General features: G+C 48.3%; 1 protein-coding gene across 3 annotated transcripts in view; it reads right to left on the bottom strand.

The window, feature by feature from the left end:
* Window positions 1–19,937, bottom strand: part of LOC105308848 (uroplakin-2) — a 36,485-nt gene that overhangs the window by 15,241 nt on the left and 1,307 nt on the right. The window contains exons 2-6 of one of the 3 annotated variants that reach the window (XM_023525850.1): window positions 8,179–8,362; window positions 1,972–2,103; window positions 1,654–1,792; window positions 1,321–1,391; window positions 432–910 (exon numbers count right to left, since the gene is read on the bottom strand). In XM_023525850.1, coding sequence (XP_023381618.1) covers window positions 774–910; window positions 1,321–1,391; window positions 1,654–1,792; window positions 1,972–1,999 — 375 coding nt within the window. In that variant the 5' untranslated portion in view covers window positions 2,000–2,103; window positions 8,179–8,362 and the 3' untranslated portion in view covers window positions 432–773. Of the gene's footprint in view, window positions 1–431; window positions 911–1,320; window positions 1,392–1,653; window positions 1,793–1,971; window positions 2,107–2,577; window positions 3,306–8,178; window positions 8,363–19,937 lie in introns of those variants that run through there. The other 2 variants (XM_011384874.2, XM_023525851.1) reach the window with 2 other exon arrangements.

Here is a 19,937-nt window from a genome sequence, read left to right as displayed (position 1 = left end):
TAGGGTTCTTCCACTTCTGCTGTCTCCTCCTAGAGCCCTTTTAGCCTATTCTCTACTTCTCTCACTCCCTAGTACTCTATCCTTTGGTCTCACCCTGGTGGCTCTCTGTTTTTCTCCACTCGGAGCCTCTAATGTTTTCTCCAGCACTTCCCCTTGCTCTGCTAGCACCCCCACCGACTCACCCACCCAAAGGCCCTCAGACCTCTAGGCCCCCACATGGGGCACTAGCCTCTGGTTGGGTGGCCTGCTGCAGTGTGTGCAAAACCCACAACCCAGGTGTGTGGCCGAGAATTCTGACTCCTGGGTTCTTATTTCATCCAGCCCCTTCCTGCCTCCTGAAAAAAGCAACTCTGGGGCTTTTGGCACCTGCAACCTAGACATAGATTCTATAGATTCACGTCAAAGTGAAGCCTACAGAAGGGAGACACACAGCAGAGGTGGCATCCAACTTTATTGTAGGAACTTTGTTTACTGAGGAGGGTGAATTGTTGTTGGGGGTAATTAAAGAGGTGAAAGGGGAGGAAAATCAATTTTGACAGGAGTGGGGTGAGAAAAATAATAGGGAGCGTTGGGTGAAGATGAAGCATTAGGGGACAGAAGAAAGGCAGAGGGAGGGAAGGGAGGTGAAGAAACCGATAGGGCCAAAGACTCGTGATTGAGGACTGGGAGCAGGCAATCTTTACAGGGGAGGAGGCAGGAGCAAAGCTCTGGGATGGAGAGACAGATGGTGCCCTGGACTTCCTGGAGGAGCCCACTGCTCACTGCAGGCGTCCTCACTTTTGGGCACCCAGTGCCAGGGCAATGATGAAGCTCAGAACCAGCAGGAACATGGCGACAGAGAGCAGCACTGTGATGACCACCATTCCGCCTGTCCGGGCCATTCCCAGCCCAATGGATTCCACCTTTCTTCCTGTCAGAAGAGAAAGTGGGGAGGCTTTTGTGGGCAGAAGGGACCCCTATCCTACTTGAGGTGCTCAGGCTAGCCCTTCATCCAGATATCCAACCAGCTATCTATTTATCTATTTATTCATCCACTGTCCAACTGATCAAGAGATGCAGACATCTATCAGGTAAACATTTATGAATCATCTCCTACATCACTCACCGGGGATAGAGAAATTAATAAGACACAATCCCTACTCACAAAGAACCTTTAGTTTAGCAGTGCAGGAAGATGAGTCAATGGGCAGTTAAAATGCCAAAGGCTGTGTTAGAATAGAGCTAAGGGAGCATAAGGAGGGGCAGCTGGGGGTGGGGGTGAAAGGGGCTAGAGAAGATTTTGGGGGCCTCGAGGTGTGAAAGGGAGCAGGTGTTACTTACGAGGAAGTGTCGACATTGGAATCTCTCTACTGGACTCAGTGGATGTGCCCTTCGTCACTAGGTAGGAAATGCTTTTGTTGGGGGCGGGGGGAGAGAAGAGGATCCTCTGTGAGGATCTTGGACTTGGGGAAGAGGGAGCCTCTCCCTTCACAGTCGTACCTCCCGTTGTGTCCTCCTCTCCTCTGGGATAGGCCCATTCTTGACCCGTTTAGTGGTCCCCTCACTCTCTCCCCCATGTTTGCCACATCCCATCGCCACCACCAAATGTCAGGACCCAACTTCTCTTCCTGTACCCCCTCCCACAGGTGCTCCAGTCCTGGTTCTGGTACCTACTAGTATTTGGTTCCTGGCACGAGGTTTGTCACCTGGTAAGCACTGAGCCGGGTAACTGTGAAGCTAGCCCCGCTGTCCACCACACTCACCAACTCTCTTCGCCCACGGCATGGAGGCACCAAAAAGCTAGATTTCACCACTGGGTAGGAAATTGGGAGTGAAAAGCAGGGTTAAGTTTCTGGAAGCCCCAAGGAAAAGGGGTACCATTTAGAGTGTGGTCCCAGGGAAGGGGTCAATAGGAAGGCATGCATGAAAGAAAGGATGCTGGGGATGTCCTGGGAAAGGACTAGGGGGATGCCTTGGAATGGGGTAGCAGACCTTTGCTGTCATTGGCTCTCCGGACCATCAGTGTGGCATTGCCCCCTGTGAGGTGACAGGGGGGCAAAGCAACTAGCAGGCTCTCCGTTAGTGCTGGGAACAGCAGACCAGAAAGGCTTGAGATGTTGAAGTCTGCTGGGGGCCAGGAGGGAGTTAAAGAGTAGGAGAGAATTCAATTCCTCTCCCCCACCATCATATCTGGTCCAGCCTCCAGAGGCCTTTCCTAAGGATGCGGTGTCCTCCCCTTCCACTCTGCATTCTACCGATTAAACACAGGCCTTTGCTGGTCCGACCACCAGGTGGCAGGCTTGGGCTGCAGAAGCTGGATACTCCCCCAAGTTGCCAGATGCTGGGTGCCAGGAGGCGGCAGCGCCCAACTTCACCCTGACCTGCAGCCTTGGGTCCTTCCTCACATCTCTCTGCCTTCTGGGTCTGGAAGAGGACCAGGAGTGTGCCCTTGGATCAGTGACGGATGCCTGGTCACTGCTATTGCTAGCCCTCCACCTCCAGCTGGCCAAATGAGCAACTCTTTCAGAGCCCTAGAAGGCACAGTGTCTCCTATCTAGGCTCCAACCCTTCCCCACCCCCACCAGAAATGACAGAGACCTGCAGCCCCTGGGGCCAGGACAGCAAGCAGAAACAGGATCGAGGACAATGTTCTGCTGGGTAGCAGAGATGCCATAGCTGGGCTGGGAGCTGGAATGAGTGCTGGCAGGCTGCAGTTTTCTGAGGCAAGTGAGGCCCTGCCCCTGGGGTGGCTGGTTTTGTCCTGAGGGTGGGAGGGGCTGGAGGGGAATCTTGTCCAACCTGCCTCCTGGGCCCTACACCCTCAGGGGTTCCCCCAGACAGGTTTTTCAGGATGGGGAGCTGGCCCTCAGGCCAGAAGTAGGGATCTTGGCTGGATCTTGGTGCCTTAGTCAGCTGAAGAGAGGCAGGGTAACTAAGTCCCAGAAGAAATCACCCCTTCTTCTGGGACTCCAACATATAAGGGCACCAGTGTTCCTGCCTGCACATGCATTGGGAGCCAGGTTGTGGGAGATCTTTCCTCGAGGGCAGCAAGTCCTGAGGTTACTCTGGTGTACAGGAAGAGGAGAGTAACCCCGAGGAGCTCCCAAAAGGGTCCTGGCTGGGCAAGAATGGGAGGGAAATGAAAACTGGTAGTACGGGCAGCAGAGCCAAGGGTTCCAATTCTTGGTGTCCACTGAGGCCCAGGTACAGGTGCTGTAGGAGAGGCAGGGGTGTTTTGGCAAGGAGTGTATAGGGGTCCAGATTCCTCTGGAGAGTGGGGCCGAGGGTGCCAGGGAAGACTTCTGGAGAGACCAGAAGAGGTAGGCACTGACCTAGTCCAGGGAGAGGGAGAGGGCACAGTCAGCCTTGGTCAGCAACCTTTGTTGAACTGGTTGAGAATAAAGAAGAGAAAGAGACTTGGTAAGAGAAAATGAAAAAGAGACACAACTTCTCTGACTGCATCCCCTACCCCTGTGCTCAATTAGATAGAAATGAAGAAGGAACTATGAACAGAGCGAGAGGAGAGATGAGGGGAAAGCACTGGGCAGGGGCATTGCATGCTCTAACATATTAATCCTTACAGCCATCCTGGGTGGTAGATGTTCTTGGCTCCTTTTTTTTTAGATGTGAAAATTGAGACAGAGAGGTGGAGTCACTTGTGGAAAGTGAACACTTTGTCAAGAGAGGTTGTAGACATCTACAGAGACCTGAGAGCTCCACGGAGTGTTATGCATGTCTTTTTGCTCCATAAACATTCTATCTTCCCCAGTCCCAGGGAAGTGTCAGGGTCCTGGTAAGGAAGTGAGGGACTGGTGGGGTTGTGACCTTACCCCTGTGGTGGGAAGGGTAGGCTCAAAGCCTGGGGTACAAACAGGGGTGACAGTAAAAATAGAACTCACGGACCCCAGCAGAGGGTTGGAGAGTCTTAGACCAGTGCTTCTTCAAATTTGATGTTTGTCTGAGTCACCAAGGGATCTCGTTAATATGCAGGTTCTGATTCAGTGGGTCCGAGGTGAAGCCTGAAATTCTGCATTTCTAACGAGCTTTCAGATAACACTGATTGATGTTAGTCTGAGAGGCCCACACTTTAAGTTGCCAGATGCTCTGTGTTACACATCGCCATATACACACACTCTGGACCCTCTTTGCTGAAGACCAGGGGAAAGTGTTTTTCCCCAATCTCCCAGGACAGGCTGCCTTTAGGTAAAGAATTAAATTCTATTTTCCCTGCACCTTGGTTTTCGTCCTCTTTTAGATCAGATTCTACTATCATTCTGCAAACTGAAAGAGAATCTTTTGTACATTGAGGAGAACTTTGGAGTAAGGGAACAGACTAAAAAGGTGGAATTCAAGGTTGAGGTGAGGGGCTCTTCCTGGTGCTCTTCAAATCCTGTCACTAGCCAGGAGGATGTTTACACTTGGGCTTGAAAGGTGTCTTTTTCCATTTCAGTCACAAACCAGGAAGCAGAAAGACAAAGAGTTTGGGTTTATTTCAGAGTGGCTGTGTTGGATTTACTCCTAAGCCCCATCCCTATCTGAAATCAAGTGAGACGGAATGGGGTAGGGGAAAGCAGAGCTCTGGCTAGATTTTAAAGGGATAAGAGGGCCCTGTGCCTTTAAACCCTCCTGTCTCCCTCCAACCCCCCTTCCCCACCTCTGGCCCTCCCCAGGTTTCTGGAGGAGCTGAGAGTTGCTGTCTTCTCCCTGCCCTGCCAAGCTGCTCACTGGCTGCTCTGGAGGCTGTGCTTTGTGGTCTCCATAGAAACCATTAGTTGCTAAGCAACAGAAGCATCATCTGTGCTGAGCTCTCGCGTCTAATTATCCCATCACAGTGGCTGAGAAGGGTTTGGGGAGCTGAGAGAAGGGGGAGGCCAAGCGCAAGAGCAAAAGGATAACTCTTTTAGCAAAGCAGATTCATTGACAACGCTGAAGTCATTTAAAGCCACAGCATCCTGTTCCTCTGGAGAATTTCCTTATGACTTGGAGTAAGGAAATTAGAGCCACAAATGCCTGACATCTTTCTCTTGCACAAACTCTTTCTAGGCTGTCTTACCCTTGGATTCTCGATTCTAAACTCTCTCAAGTTCCCTCCCCTGCTTCCCTCCTTCTAAATCCCATATTCAAGTTAACAAACATATATTAAGTAATAGATATGTCCCTGGAACTGTGCTAGGCACCAGGGATATAAAGGTAAGATAACTTTCTGCCCTCAAAGAGCTCCTAATCTCCCTATTCTGCCTGGACTGGAAGATTATCTCCTAAAACGGACCTACTCTTTCTGAATTATGGTACTTTTTTTTTCTTGAACTATGGTAGTTTTGCAACCAGAAGACCTCAGGTCAGAACCTCGGTCTGTCTGATACACTGATGGTTCTCTTTCCACAATGTCAGTCTTCTTCTTCCCAGTAAATTAAAAAAAAATGTGTCTACTTGGCTCCATGGACATGTCAACCTCTAATAGGGACTATTGTCCTCTCAATGATGAGTGATACCACAAAACTCTAGGTGAGTCACTTTGAACCTCAATTTTCTCACCTATAAAATGGGAAGACTCATTCATTCCCATTCATCTAGCAAGATATGACAGGCGTAAAAATGCTTTAAAATAAAGGTGCAGAAGGAATGCAGATCAACTGTTATAATCTGTAGGACACCCTGGGGAAAATCATGGGGACTTGAACTTAGAGGTTAAGATGCAGTGCTCACCAGATGTGGTCTGATGGGAAATGGCAGAGCAAAAGGCTTTAAGAATTTAAAAAATCTCAATCATTTAGTTGGAAAAGACCTGGATGTTCCATTTTTTCCCCTAATGTTGCCTATGATAAAACCACTCACCCAAATCTGCTTCCAAGCTCTGTGACTTTGGCCAAGTTACCTGTCTAAGTACTATGAGCTGCAGTTTCCTCTTCTGTAGAAATGGTATAAAATCTGTCTCACTGGGATATTGTGACTATCACTCAAGCTAATTTATTTAAGAGTGTCTAGCACAGTATCTGGTTCAATAAATATTAATTTAAGTAATTCATCTTATCCTCTCCTTTTTATTAACCCTTAGTACAGATAAAGACTAGAGACTCAGAGGCAATAAATGACTTTCCTAAAGTCATAGAGTGAGTAGAGAATGAGGTAGGATAGAATTTAGAATTTGCTTTTCCATCTGTGTCATTGATGCAAAGGGAGATGAGTGAGCAGGAAAGGCAGTCTGAGGGGGAAAAAGTCATGACTGAGATTAGACCAGCTGTTCTTTGTATAGCAAGCATGCCATAGGGGTACCAGACACACAGTAAACATTTAATTCAGTAAACAGTTGTTGAACAACTCTTCTATGGTGAGTATTATGCTAGGTGGTAAGATACAGGGATGACAAGACACAGTTCCTGCTCTCAAGTTGCTGAGTCTTAAAGAATGAATCACAGTTAGCCTGATTGAAATATGGAAAGGGGATATTCCAAAAAGAGGGAGCAGCACAGAAAAGGCTCAGAGATGTAAATTATTTTGACATCTTCTGGAAACTATGAAATGTACATCTTAGCTCATTAGAAAGACTTATTCAAAGATGGGCATGGTGAGAGCTCTAGCTACTGGCAAGGTCACCAGTGGCTTTGTAGGCTGTGCTAAGGAAGTTGGCTTTTACCCTGAAGAAAACAGAAAGCTAATGAGGAGTTTTAATTGTGAAAAGATCATTCTGGAAACAATGTGGAAAACGGAATGGCAGCAGGTAATAAATTAGTACATTGTATCTGGGTTGATTTCTATGGCCAATATATAGCAGAAGTGATGGTATGTCACTTCTGAGTCTAGATCATAAAAGGCATTGCATCTTCCTCCTTGTTCTTTTGTGATTGCTCTCTGGAGGACATGGAAGCATCTCTATGTGGAGCTCCACATGGCAAGGGATTGAGGTCTCCTGCAAACATCCATCAAGGAACTCAGACCTCTAGCCAACAGCCATGTGAATGAGCAACCTTGGAAGCATATCCTCCAGGCTCGGTCAAGCCTTCAGATGACTGTGGTCCAGGTCAATGGTTTTGCTGCAACTTCATAAGACACCCTGAACCAGAAATACCTAGCTAAGTCTCTCCCAAATTCCTGATTCTCAGAATAAATGTCTGTTTTTATAAATCACTAAGTTTTGGGGTGAGTTGTTATATGCTCTGAACATTTTCGTAATTGAGTATGTGAGTCTGGAGCAGAGGGGAGGTATGAGATAACGAAAGGGAAGATGAGCAATGGTTTAAAATCACGAATGTAGAAAAGAGTCCTTGAAGAGAGTAGCAGAAGGGAAGGAGATGAAAGCCAAGGGCAGGATACTGGGAAACAGCATTTAAAGGACAGACAGAGGGAGAGGAGCTGATGACGGAAGAATAAGAATTAGGATGAAAATCAGGAGGGAGTGGATAGAGAGTTTCAAAAAAGAGGTGTCGAATGATTTGAAGGTAAGGACTGAGAGAGGTCCATCAGGCTTAGAATCTTGAGGGTTATGTATATCCTTAGGAGCAGCTTCCTGCAGGTGAGGAAGGCAGAAGCCAGACCGTAAGAGTCTAGAGATATCTGAGAGAAGTAGAATTAGAACTGCGTAGATTGCTCTTTGAAGAAGTTTGGCTGGGAGGAAAAGAAGACAGATAACTGGAGGGAAATTTGGGGTACAGAAAAGGCTTGTTTATTTTGTTTTTAAAGTGATTGATGCAGGAGAGAGGGGGTATAATTGATGGTGAACTTTCTGGAGGAGAAAGAAAACGGAGTTCGGATCAGAGGTGGAGGCATCAGCCTTTGGCCACAGAAACAACACTTTCTAGCAGAGGGAAGAATGGGGACAATGATGCAGAGAACTGTTATACTTTTTTTCGGGGGGTGGGGCGTGGGTAGGGAGATTGGAGTGGAAAAGGCTGGAGGGTAGAAGAAGTAAGTTAAGGGAGCTCTCCCCTGAAGGCCTCTGCTTTCTCTGGGAAGTAGAAAACTCAAGGGGAAGAAGGATTTGGGGCCTGAAAAGAGGTGAGAATTTGAAATTGCTGATGTAGGGAGAGGAGGATGTAGCTATCATGAGCCTTGAGGAAGGCTCTGTTTGGTGGTAATGGCCCAGATGACCTTGAGAACCTCTGGTCTTCAGGGGCACTGACTGTATTAGTCAGGGTTCTCCAGAGAAACAGAACCAACAGGATGTGTATATATAGAGAGATTTATTTTAAGGAGTTGGCTCACGTGATTGTGGAGGCTTGGCAAGTCCAAAATCTGATAGAGGAGACCAGCAGGCTAGAGACACAGGAAAAGAGTTGCAGTTCAAGTCCAAAGACAGTCTGCTGGCAGAAGACCTTCTTTCTTGGTGGGGAGAGAGGGAAGGTCACTCTGTTCTGTTAGGGTCTTCAATCAATTGGATGAGGCCCACCTACATTATGGAGTAATCCATTTTACTCAAAGTCCACTGATTTAAATGTTAATCTCATTTAAAACACACTTCACAGAAACAGCCAGAATAATGTTTGACCATCATGGCCCAGTCAAGTCGACACATAAAATTAACCATCACGCTCACCTTGACATTTTGGGAGTTTTTCAAATCACTCAACAGTTTGAGTGTAGAAATGATAAAATTGTCAGGTTGTACTGATTTAGAGTTTGGGTTTTCAAGGCATCGAAAGTTGAGGGCAAGAGTGAAGGGATGGAAAGTAAGATCTAGGCTAGTTATGAAAAGGAGTGATGTGACAGCGGAGTACTGAGGGGTAGGACTGTTTGGCGAGGTCAAGGTATAATAAAGGTGTGAGAGAAGTGAAAGAGCAGGGGAGTGTGGATGGGGCAGGATGTAGAGTGGTAGCGGTCTAGACGGTGCTGAGGAGAGAAAGTCAAAGTCCTTCTGGATGGATCAAAATGTTGTGAGGCCAGACAGGGGCCGCAGACCCCCATGTCACCGGGGACCAGGCATATAACAAGATTAGTTAAACAAGGTGGGTGAAAGTGGGGCCAGCTAGAGAGTGTAGGAACAAGAGCTCTATCTATAGCAAGAGCTCTGCCCCATGCAGCTCTGGAAGAGCTCCCTTGCAGAAAGGGGAACCTGGTGTGGCTATGCCTCCTCGCTTTTCCAAGAGAAGCCAGAAATCTAAATTTTCAGGTAAAATGTTCTTATTTTCAAATTTAAACTAATAAACATTATAAAAATGCACTTCGTGAGCCAAACAATGTATGTCATTCAGGCCAGCTTTGTCATTGTGGCATTCAGATTGTGCTTCCAGGGTGTTGGAAGGGGAGTAGGAATTTTGCTAGATGAGCAAGGAGGAAGGATATTTGAGGCTGAGGGGATAGAGGCTGGAGGGTTGTAGAAGCAGCAAGGGGTTCAGTGTAGCCAGGGGGCAGAGCCCTGGGAAGGGAGGATTGCAAGGAAAGGGGTGGAGTGCAGATGAGGAGACCTGTTTCCATGGACATGAGGAGGCTCTGATAGGTTTAAACAGGGAAGTGACATAATTCAGTTTAATTGTAGAAAGTTACTGTAAGAGTAGGTGGAGGCTGGATTGTGGGATAATTAAGCCTGCTCTTAGGCCTGAGGGAGAGCTACACAACAAATAATGATGGCCCGAATTAACATGAATTAATTTATTCAATAAATGTTTTTAAATGCCTTTGCAGCAGTCACCGTGCTAAGTGCTAGATAGTCAGAGGTAAATAAGACATTGTTTTTCCTGAAACTATGGTCTAGTGGGAGATACTGAAGGGTCCACTATTACACTGCATCAGGATTTTAGTAGAAGTAGTAATAAGAATAGCTATTATTTATTGAGTGCTAATCACATATCAAGAACTGTACTAAGTCCTTTATGTATTTTCTTGTTTAATCCTCATAACAACCTCTGTGAGGTGGGCACTGTTGTTATCCTCATTTTATTAATGAGGCAACTACATCAGAGAAGTTAAATGGCTTGCCAAGGAGACTCCTCACAGAAGGGGCACCTTACATGGTGGTCCTGAAGGGCTTCCTGAAGGAAGTGGTGAATAAGTGAAGACCTAAAATTTGCGTAGTAATTAGCAGGGTGAAGGCAAAGAGAGGGGTGGCGACTGTTCTAGGCTGAGAGAACTGCAAAGGCTCAAGGTTAGAGAATGGACCCTTGGAGGTTTAGAGTGGGATTTGGGGAAGTCACTATAGAAGCAGCTGGGACCAGATGAAGAGCTTTGTAAGCCCCTTTAAGGAATTAATATTTTTATCCTAAGGATAAAAGGAAACCGTTGAAGGGTTTTAAACTGAGAGTTATGATCAAATTTGTGCCTTATAAAGATGATTTTTGCTGCAATGTGTTGGACGAACAGCTGAGAGACATTTTAGATGTCTCTTGACATGCTGTTGAGATAAGATTCTAGGTAAAAGGTGATAAAAGAGATTTTTGGGTGACAGTTTGACTGGGAAAGCTATGGAAGGGGTGGAGAGCAGAATTAAGGATGCTTCCCAGGTATCAGCTTGGGCAGCTGGGTGGCTACTGGCACTGTTACAAGCTGGGGCAGTGGGAATGGGAGGAGCAGATTTGTGGGGAAGGGGTAGAGATCTTTCAGTTTTGAACTTGCTGAATTGAGTGCCCGAAGATCACCCAGGTGGAGGTGTGGAAGGTGGTTGGATGCCTGGTCTGAAGCTCAGGAAGGGTGTCATCACAGGTGTAACAGCTGTAGCCTTGGAGAGGAGTTCATCCCAAATGAGGTCAAGAACAGAGCCTGGGACACCAACATTTATGGGAAAAGGAAAAGAGGAGCCTGCAAAGGAGGCCGAGAGCTTTCCCTGAAAGAGAAAAGTGCCAGCAGGGAGTGGTACCCCAGGTGTGGGAAGAATACTTCCAGGAGCATGTTCCACAGCAGACTGGTCCACAGGGAAGGGAATAGATTTGGAATATGCTTCTTGGATTTGGCCAGTAGGAATCATGAGATTGCTTCAGTCTGGGAGGGAAGATGGAATGAGGAGAACTGGGCTGGGCAAGAGGGTATTAAAGGACTGAAGGTCTGGGCAGAGTGGGGTCTGGGAGTCAGTAAAGGGCTAAGAGACCAGACAGCCTGGGGAGAGCTGGTGTGATGGCCGAGAGTAGGGAAGAATCTTCTCTTCCTCCCTCCCCAGCAGTTCTTTAGACTCTTTGGCTGGGGCTGTGTACTCTTTTGAGTTGTCTTTAGGTACTAATGATGGGCACAGGGAAGGAGGGTCAGGAAAGGCTTCCTGGGACATTAGTAGGGTGTGGAGGAGGAGATGTGGACTGAAGGAAAAGCAGCAGGGAGCTCATCTGGGTCTGCCTTCCCTTCAGGCCTGAGGAGGAAGGAGAGCTCTCCCCCTCTACAGAGGTGCGGGCAGGGACATGGCATCTCTTGAGCCCAGCAGACAACGGACCCAACAGAATTGTGACCCTTAGACTTGGAGTTCAGCCATTTCTGACACCCCACTCCCCCAGGAATTTCTGGGTTAGGGTGTGGCTCAAGCCAGGCCCCAGAGAGAACAGGGAGATGTTTCAAGGTCACCACTGGGGGAACAGCAAAGTATGATGAGAAGGAGCCAGGCCCTTCGAAATCCCACCTCACCCTCGGGTAGGGAGGGGTGGTCTTGGCACAGCTACCCAAGGCCACACACAGCCCTGAACTCTGCCTTCTCCCACCTCCTCAGGCCCTGTTTGATATGCACATCAGATATGATGCCCTTTACAAAACTGCTATTTGTACAGAAGCCCAAGGGAAGGGGAGGGAAGCAGCTTCCCCTTCCAGCCACTTCCACTTGCAGAGACCTGCAATTAAATACTAACCCCTAGTCACTCCACTCACTAGCTCAGAGACTTGCAAAATGTGAGTGCTGACAGTTCCCCAGCTCCATACATGGTTTTGCTGGAAGATTCTCCTCAGCTCAGCTGGAAATGGCCCGGCCTCAAAGCTGCCCCCACCCACCACAGTCCTCTCCAACTCAGTCCTTCCTCACCATCTCCCAGCCTTGAGCTCAGAGCTCCCCTGTGGCTCCACTTAGCCCAGTCTGTCTGTGGCATATTTGCTGCAAGTCTCTAGATCTCTAAATATGGAGTAAGAGTCTTGAACTAGTCCATCTCCCAGCAGCTCCCATCTAAGGGTGCAGGAGAAGCCGGGGAATGGGAAACAGGCTCTGCAAGATAGGCAGAGGGCTAGGAGGAGAGTAAGTGGCTTTGGAGCAACAGCCCAGCTCAGGACCTTGATCTCAGTTTCCTGTCTCTAAAGAAGCTGGTAAACCTCACAAGGCTGTGGTGCGAACTAAATAAAATAAGACATGAGGTGCCCAACAGTGTTTGGCACATAGCAGATTTTTAAAACAAGTTCCCTTTCCCTCTTCACTTTGGGGCTCTGATTAAGAAGCAAAAGGAGAAACTAGGGTTGAGGGAGAGAGCTCTCCTGGAGCCAGTGAAGCATATTGGAGTTGGGGGTACATATCTGTTCTGTTTCACCCCTGGAAAGGAGGAGAGTGCCAGAGCCCTGGGCCCCTCCGATGCTTCTTTTCTCACTGCACTCCTTGGTCTGGCCTTGGGGAGACCTCTGGGAAAGGGATTCTTCATGGGTGAAAGAAGGTCTGGTTGGAAGGGCCTGGTGTGAGGGCACTGCCTCTGGGTCTTGAACAACCCCTTCCCCTCTCCCCCAACTCATAATTTGAATTCTATTTCTACTCCCTCCTCTGGACCATCACCATGGCAACAGTTTTCTCAGTTGCACTTCGTTTCTTCTGCAAATCTTTTTTTCCTGCCCCCTCGTTCAATCTCTTTTTTCTCCTCTATTAGTCTGCATTCCTACATTCTCCTTGCTCTCAGCTTTCTCTCTCAGTTTGTTTCTTGCTCTCCATTTGTCCCTGCCTGCTTCTGTTCAGGTCTCTCTACAGCTTCCCTCCTGTCTCTCCTTTTTCAAGTCCATAATAAGTGGAGACTACTAGGAGATAGAATTCAGCTCAAAGGAAGGAAAAACAGATGTTCATAAATGGAATGGGCTGCCTTGGGAAGTGGTAAGCACCCCATTACTGGAGGTGTTCAAGAAGATGCTGATACACTGCTTGCCAGGGGTATTGGCAGGGAGTCGGACATCAGAAAGGATTTAAAATAGGTAGTTGGTCTTTGAAACTCATTCCCACCAAAATTTGTAATTCCTCCTGCTTTTGCTCTTTCTGTGCCCCTCACTGAACCCTCTGTGCTCCCCGTGACTGAAATCAGTTTCCTCTTTCTCCACCACGTCTACCTGAGGATGCAGCTGGCACTGTCTGCATCAAGTCCACATCTTTTAATTACTTATCATCTTTTATTATTCTTAAAGTGTCCCCATCTTATGAGCTCCTTGTGTTACAGGATAAAAACTTATTAATCATTGACTGTTCTCAACTTCCCTCTGTCCTGCCTCTCTTCATTCCCAGGATAATTTTATCCTTCACCTGTTGTTGGCAATCATGTCTTGGCCTGCTCAGTTCCAGGGCTTTTGTAATATCAAACTAGGAGAATAGGAGGTGAGCGATAGGACAAGAGAGGCAGGGGACGGGCAACTTTCTTTTGTGTTAGGGAGAATCTGGGTAATAGGTGAAGGAAAAAGGAAAATGATGAAATCTGAGAGGTTACACTAATCTATATAATAAGGAGATGACAGTGGTCAGAGAGAGAGAAAAGCTCTGTTGACTACAGAGCACAGACAGGCAGAGAGAGGGGCTGATTTAGGGTTTGCAGAGAGTAACTCAACTGCTGCAAGGTGCAGCAGAATAGGAGGGGAAAGGGAATTTTAACAAGTGGTGCTGTAGGTTATGAACTGGATCACCTTTAAGAGATACAAGTAAAAATTGGGATTCTTTTCTGAAACTATTTTTGTAATTTGGTATTTGGGTTGTGGGATCCAAGCATATATTCAGGTTATGTATCATGTAACTTTCGCGGGATCCATCATGGTGCCAGGATATAGGTGCCCCACGAAACAACATCTCGGTCCCTGCAGACAGAGGAGGCATGGTCCTAATGCTGTGGGATCTTGCAAAAAGATCAGAACATTAACATTCCCCCCTCACCTCAGAGTTATATCTCTTAAAAACATTTCTTCACCTGGGACTTCAAGTTACAAATGACTTAGGGGTTAGAACTGGTTATGGGTCTTGAAAGATGGAGAAAATGAGGCCCAGGGAAGTTAATCAGCTTGCCTGAAGCCACAGAACAGGTTTTAGGCCTTCCTGAGACTGGGAATAGGTCTGGCCCGGGGTTTTGTTCACAATCCAGGGATGCCTTTTCAGACTGGGCCAGACAGCTACATGTATATAAATAGGGTCATGATGAGAGAGAAGGGTGGGGGACGGGGACTGGAAGACTAGGGGTTCTGATCTACCCTTCCTCTGTCCAGAGCCCTGCACTAGATAAGGAGGCAAGCCTGCCTTCCCAGATTTTATGGCTTCACAGGGAAGTAAGCCAGACACAGGAAGAAGTCCAATGGAAAGTTGGAAGCAAGTGGTGCAGTGGTGTAGTGAAGAGTTTGGACTGGGAATTAGGAGACCTGGGCACCTCTTGCAGCTGTTACTCATCAGCCGTATGATTTTAGGCAAGTCCTTTCACCACTATGGGCCTCAGTTTCTTCACCTGTGAACTTAAAAATAAAAGCTCTATAGTGTTACATATAAGAGCAAATTAATGCAGTAACTAAAGATATTCTGAGTGCTGTCCCCCAATGCTCACCCTTCCCAGCACAATCTCAGAAAGGCTCTTGCCTTCGACTGATGTCAAGAGTTAAATATTTCCAGAACTCAGAACTGCCAGGTAACTTGGGCAGTGAGAAGTAGGAGGTGACTTGCCACTTTCCCAGGGGCCTTGCTTCTGATAGCCTGTCCTGGGCTTATGAACTCTGCCCTTCCTCCACATGCAGACCAGAGCTAAGTGTTTTTCTCTCAACAAACCAAGCCTGCAATTTAATTGATTTAATAGATATCTTCTTGGTAAAGAAGAGCCTGGAGATAAACTCAACCAACCCTCTTGTTTTACATTTGAAGACACTAAAGCCCAGAAGACAGGTGTGAATAGGCCAAGGTCACATGCTCTTAACTCAGACCAGTCTTTTTCCTTTTTCAGGACTTGGAGATCTAATTAGAAATGGGTTGAGAATGCAATCTTAGAGATCTTTCATAACATCTGGTCAAGATCCCTTGCTGGAATCCTGTCCTATCTTTAGACCTCCAGTAAGATATACTGTGCCTGGACAGAACCACATCTTAGGCTGGAATAAATCTCAGCTCAGATGTTGTTCCCTGCAGGAAACTTTCTCAGACTCCCAAGCCCAGGACAGATGTTTCTCTGAAGTGCTCATGACATTGAACTGAAATTGCCTGTTTACTTGTTGTCTATTCCCAACTAGACTGTAGGCTCTGTGAGGGTAAGGACCACATCCGTCTTGTTTATCAACATGTGCCTTTTGTCTAGTTCGGTGCCTGGTATATGGCTGGTCCTCAATAGTTTTTGAATAAATAAGTAGATGAGATTAGTTGGAGAAGGATTCTTGTAGGAAAAAGCAAATGTTAATTCAGATATCACAGCCAACAGGAGGATAGAATTTTCCCTGGTTCGGTGAACTGCCTATGCAAAAGAAAGTCTTAGGGGAAAATGGGAAATGAGGAGAGGGAGTGAAGGAAGGCAATTAAAAAAACAAGGAGCCCTTCAAAATCATGGCCTTCACTAACCTAGGAGGCCTCCTGAGTAGAGGGGAGAAAGGGTCACAGCCTGCTGGGGATAAGAGGAAGTGGTTGTGAGCACTAGAACCTTTCAAGAGGGGTCTTTTTATGGGGAGAAATCCAGAGAGCAGCTTGAGTGGGGAGAAAGGAAGTTGACAGGGTAGCTGTTAGGAGCTTTGAAGCCTGGCTAGAGGTTTGAATTTAGTGCTGGAATCTGGAGGGAATGGGAGTTCTGGGAAGGTCTGGGGCACAGAAGGGAAAGGTCAGGGGCAGCTTCCTTCTACTGACCCCTCTATTAGGTTGAGACTTTGGGAAGACAGGGCCTATGTCTTGTTTTTACCTTTCCTCTTCCAGGTGTCTGGGCACCTGGGACCCACTTAGAGAGTCCCTAGGACAAGGATCTGGAAGTGGCTGAGGCAGCCTGCTGCGTGGGGATGGCATGGCAGAGATTGTGGGAGCTCCCTCACTCTATTGGCCTATCTAGAGGAGTCTCTTTTTCTCTCAGGGTGCTATTCCTGCATGAGTACTGAGCTATATCCGAAGTCCTTCCACCAATCTCCACCAGAACTCGCTTTTACCAGACTGCTAAGCCAGATCTGGCCACCAGGGGGCAAACACGCAGCCCTTAGGTCAATCTCCCTCCAATTCCCCCACTTACCCACCTGAGCAAGAGGAGGGGTGGTGCCTCACCTAGCTCCAGAGCCCGGTAGCTCTGTTAACCTTTTCTTGCCTAGTCTGAGGTACTTCCTTCAGGCGGTCATTCATAGCATAATTGATGGGCAAATCTTATGGTAGAGGGGGTGTTGCAGAGGAGAGGGGCTAGGGTGGAGGTGAAGTTAGGGTTTCCAATCACTCAGGCCCTTGTCCCAGCTGGAGCTTGGGGAGGCTAGCATTACCTGCCTTCGTTGGGTAGTTATCTACCCCTCCCCACCCCATTCGCTTACAGAAGGGGGAAAGAGGCCTCTGGAGGCAAGACAGGCTTGGGTTGTGGTTACCTGCGCTGGGCCTCACGGGTGGGAAATTGAGGAGAATGCTGAGGCAGCCACAGGACCCAGACTTTCAGGTCCCCCACAGCCTTCTATCATTCAGGACACTTTGCAATAACAGGTAATTCGGGTGGTGGTAGCAGGGTGGCCAAAGAGCGGATGGAGTGAGAGACACAGAGGATTTGGAAGCCCGGAGGGTAGACAATTACGATTTGGCAAAAGGGCGGACTGGACTGTGCAGCTCTCAGGTGCCCCGTTTTATGTGTCACTCCCCGACACTAGGCAACATTCTAGGGCTCTCACTGGCCCAAGTTCCGAGATCGCCTCTCCTGGCTATAAGGTGTTAAACTGTGGGTGGGAGTGGGGTAGAGAGTCCTTCCCTGTTTTCCTCTTTCACAGCGTCACCATCTTGGTGTCCACCAGGCTGGTACTTAAGGAGTTAAGTCTGCCCGCAGTCTTCGAGACTGGTGCCCGGGGAGGGGTGGAGGAGGAAAGGAGGGGGTAGAGACGGAGAAAGAGAAGCAGACAGCTGAGAGACAGAGCCAGGAACCCCCTCCCCAGGGACCTGGCCCCTGGGCCCCCAGCCCCAAAAGAGGCCCTGCCCTCCCCGGGGTCGTGCTCTCCTCCCCCGCCCTGCCCCCCCAGCTTTGTGTCCCCAGGAGGGTGGGCTGCAGGATATCCAGCCAAGCCTTGGCTGCTTGCTCAGTTTTTCCAAACCCTCCAGTCGGGGAAGGCAGGAGCCCTGTCAGGATAAAAGTCCCTCCCCCACTGCCCCTGCTGGCCCCCTCTCCCAGACTCCCCTTTCCTGCCCCCGCACCTTTTCCAAACTTCTTTCCCTTTCCGACCCTGGCTCCTGCACTCCTTATCCCCATTTCTATTAGCTCCCAAGTGCAGGTTGGAAGGGCCAGGTGGGTTTCACAATCCTGGAGAGGTGCTGGTAAAACCATACTTCGCAGGCCGACCCTGAGACCTGCTGGGTGCCTGCCCGACTCCCGGCCTGGCGCCTACTCCATCCCAGGACATGGCCTCCGGGCCACCACGGAAGGTGTCCCAGGGGTTTCCTCCCCGAAATGGAGGCGGGGCAGGGGTTGCCAATGGAGCTGGGCAGTAGGCTCTGTGCGGCTGGTGCCAGGCCCTAGGCAGGCTCGAGGAGGAGCAAAATGTTCCGAGCGCTGGCACGGTTCTGTCCAGCAGGTCTATTATATAATAATCACCATTTATCAGGAAGCCAGGCAGCTGGAGTGAGTGGGGACGCCAAGATGCCCGGAAGGTCTTCCTCCAGGCCCAGGAAGGCGTCTCCACAAAGATGGGGCTGTAGGCTCAGCCCAGAAGTGAAATGCTGTGAGGGTCTAGGGGCAAGTGAGGGGCGCTGGGCAGTCCTTAGGCTGCCCTGCAAACCCCGCCCCCAGGACGATGACTGACAGTGCCCTGAGCCAATGATTAAAATCGCAGTAGAGCTCAACGTTAACCCTTTCTTGGGTCCTTAGTTATTTTAGGGGATTGAGTCCCTTCCCAAGAACCGAATCCCTTTCAGTTCTGAATCCCTCCCACCTGCACGAGGTCGATGAGGAGTACCAGCTGGAGGATCCTGCCATCTTAGTCAATGCAGGAACTAATCTCAGATAACCAGCAGTCCTAGCACCGCCCGCAAATCCCCAGCCCAAAAGTATTGTATTACAGAATGTCGTTATGTATGTACACCCTGTGATTCCAGAAACAGCCCCGCGTGGCGCTGGCACACCCACACTGCGCCATAAACAGGCACCTTCACACACCTATACCCATGCCGACACTTCCGCCGACACAAGCTGACACACCTGTGACAGATACACGGAAACACACGGTGGTTTCCTGAGTTCGCCAGTAGAGGGAGCTGTTCGATTCCATCAACAGGCCATCGGCCCCTCTCCACCCACCACGCCTTGGCTGCCTAGAGCTTAGCTAGGCATCCCAACCTGGAACCTAGCTGGCGGAATGAGTCACAGCCCCACCCTGGGGAGCGCTCTACATGGCTGCTCCACAGAACATGCCAAATACACTTGAACTTACTGTGTACCACATTTAAGAGACCCCTTGCAACATAGCCATACTCACCCCTACAAGCATTGTGTTCTACACCTATTAGGAACTAGGCATTATGCCAAACGGATCATAACAAGCCCATGTAGCTTGTCACGTATGTAACGGGAGACTGATCCAAATAAATCGAGTGGACTCTTCTTTATAACAAGCATCCTTTTGAGAAATAGCCCTCATGCCTTGTAGTTCATATCATGCCCACAGGACCCTAGAGAGGGGAGAGGAAATTAAATCCTACTTCCATGGATCATGTGCCATCCTAGGCCCTGGGATATTTCACACCAGCACTCACCCGCTTTGGGCTTCAGTTTTCTTTTCCTTTAAGTTGGAATAATACCTAGCTCATAGGGTTGGCAAGAGTCAACTCCTAACCCAGCGTGATGCTTGGAATAGCAGGTGGGGAAGTTTTGTTGACTGGAACAAAGCATGATTAAGAGATAATGTGTATGAAAATGCTTTGTAAATTAAGATGTTAGGCACCCACGTTATCTTCTTTCAAGGTTTGTCCCTTCTCCTGTGCTTCCCCAGACCTGGCCCAGTGCCCAGCTTTTGGCACCATTGCCCATCAAGCCCTACTATGACCCCAGCACTTGAGTGCTATGGGGAATACAGAAGCATAGGAAGCATGGTCTGAGCCCTTAGGAATCTTCTGGAGCAACCAGATTATATATACACACACATACATACAGGAGAAACAAGAGAAAACATGTAAGTAGGTAGCCAGTTGAATGACATAGATGTAATAAGTGGTCAGAAGAAAGGGAGGTAGGTGAGGGCTAGAGCTCTCTGGGGACCATCTGTGAGGAGCAGAGAAATCAAATAGCATGAGCAAACAGGCTTGCCTGTGCTCTTCTTTTCTGAAACAGTCAATGCTTGTTACTTGTTGGTATTCATTCTGGGTGGGTGGGGGCAGTGGGATACAGAAAAAGTGCCTTAGGATAAAGAGACCCAAAGTTTAATCCTGGGCTTACCACTTTCTAGCTGTGTAACCCCGAGTAAGTCCTTAACTAGTGCAAAGCTCATTTTCCTCACTAGTGTAATGGTGCTGTAACATCTTTCTCACTGGTTTGTGGTAAACATTGAAATAACATATGTGAAATGCTTTTTAAAAAGTGCTTTACAATTTCTTTTTCATTGGATCTACTTTTGTATAGGATCTTGTGTATGTGTAGCAGTCTGAGGTTAGGAGAGAGTTCTTTGTAGAATACGAAGGCTTCACTTCCACTTTACTTAGCATCCACTTTGAGCTGAGAATT

Source organism: Pteropus vampyrus, unplaced genomic scaffold (genome assembly GCF_000151845.1).
Source record: "Pteropus vampyrus isolate Shadow unplaced genomic scaffold, Pvam_2.0 Scaffold633, whole genome shotgun sequence".
Lineage (NCBI taxonomy): Eukaryota > Metazoa > Chordata > Mammalia > Chiroptera > Pteropodidae > Pteropus > Pteropus vampyrus.
The sequence above is the reverse complement of the archived record's forward strand: the minus strand, read 5'-3'. Positions and strand labels throughout refer to the sequence as shown.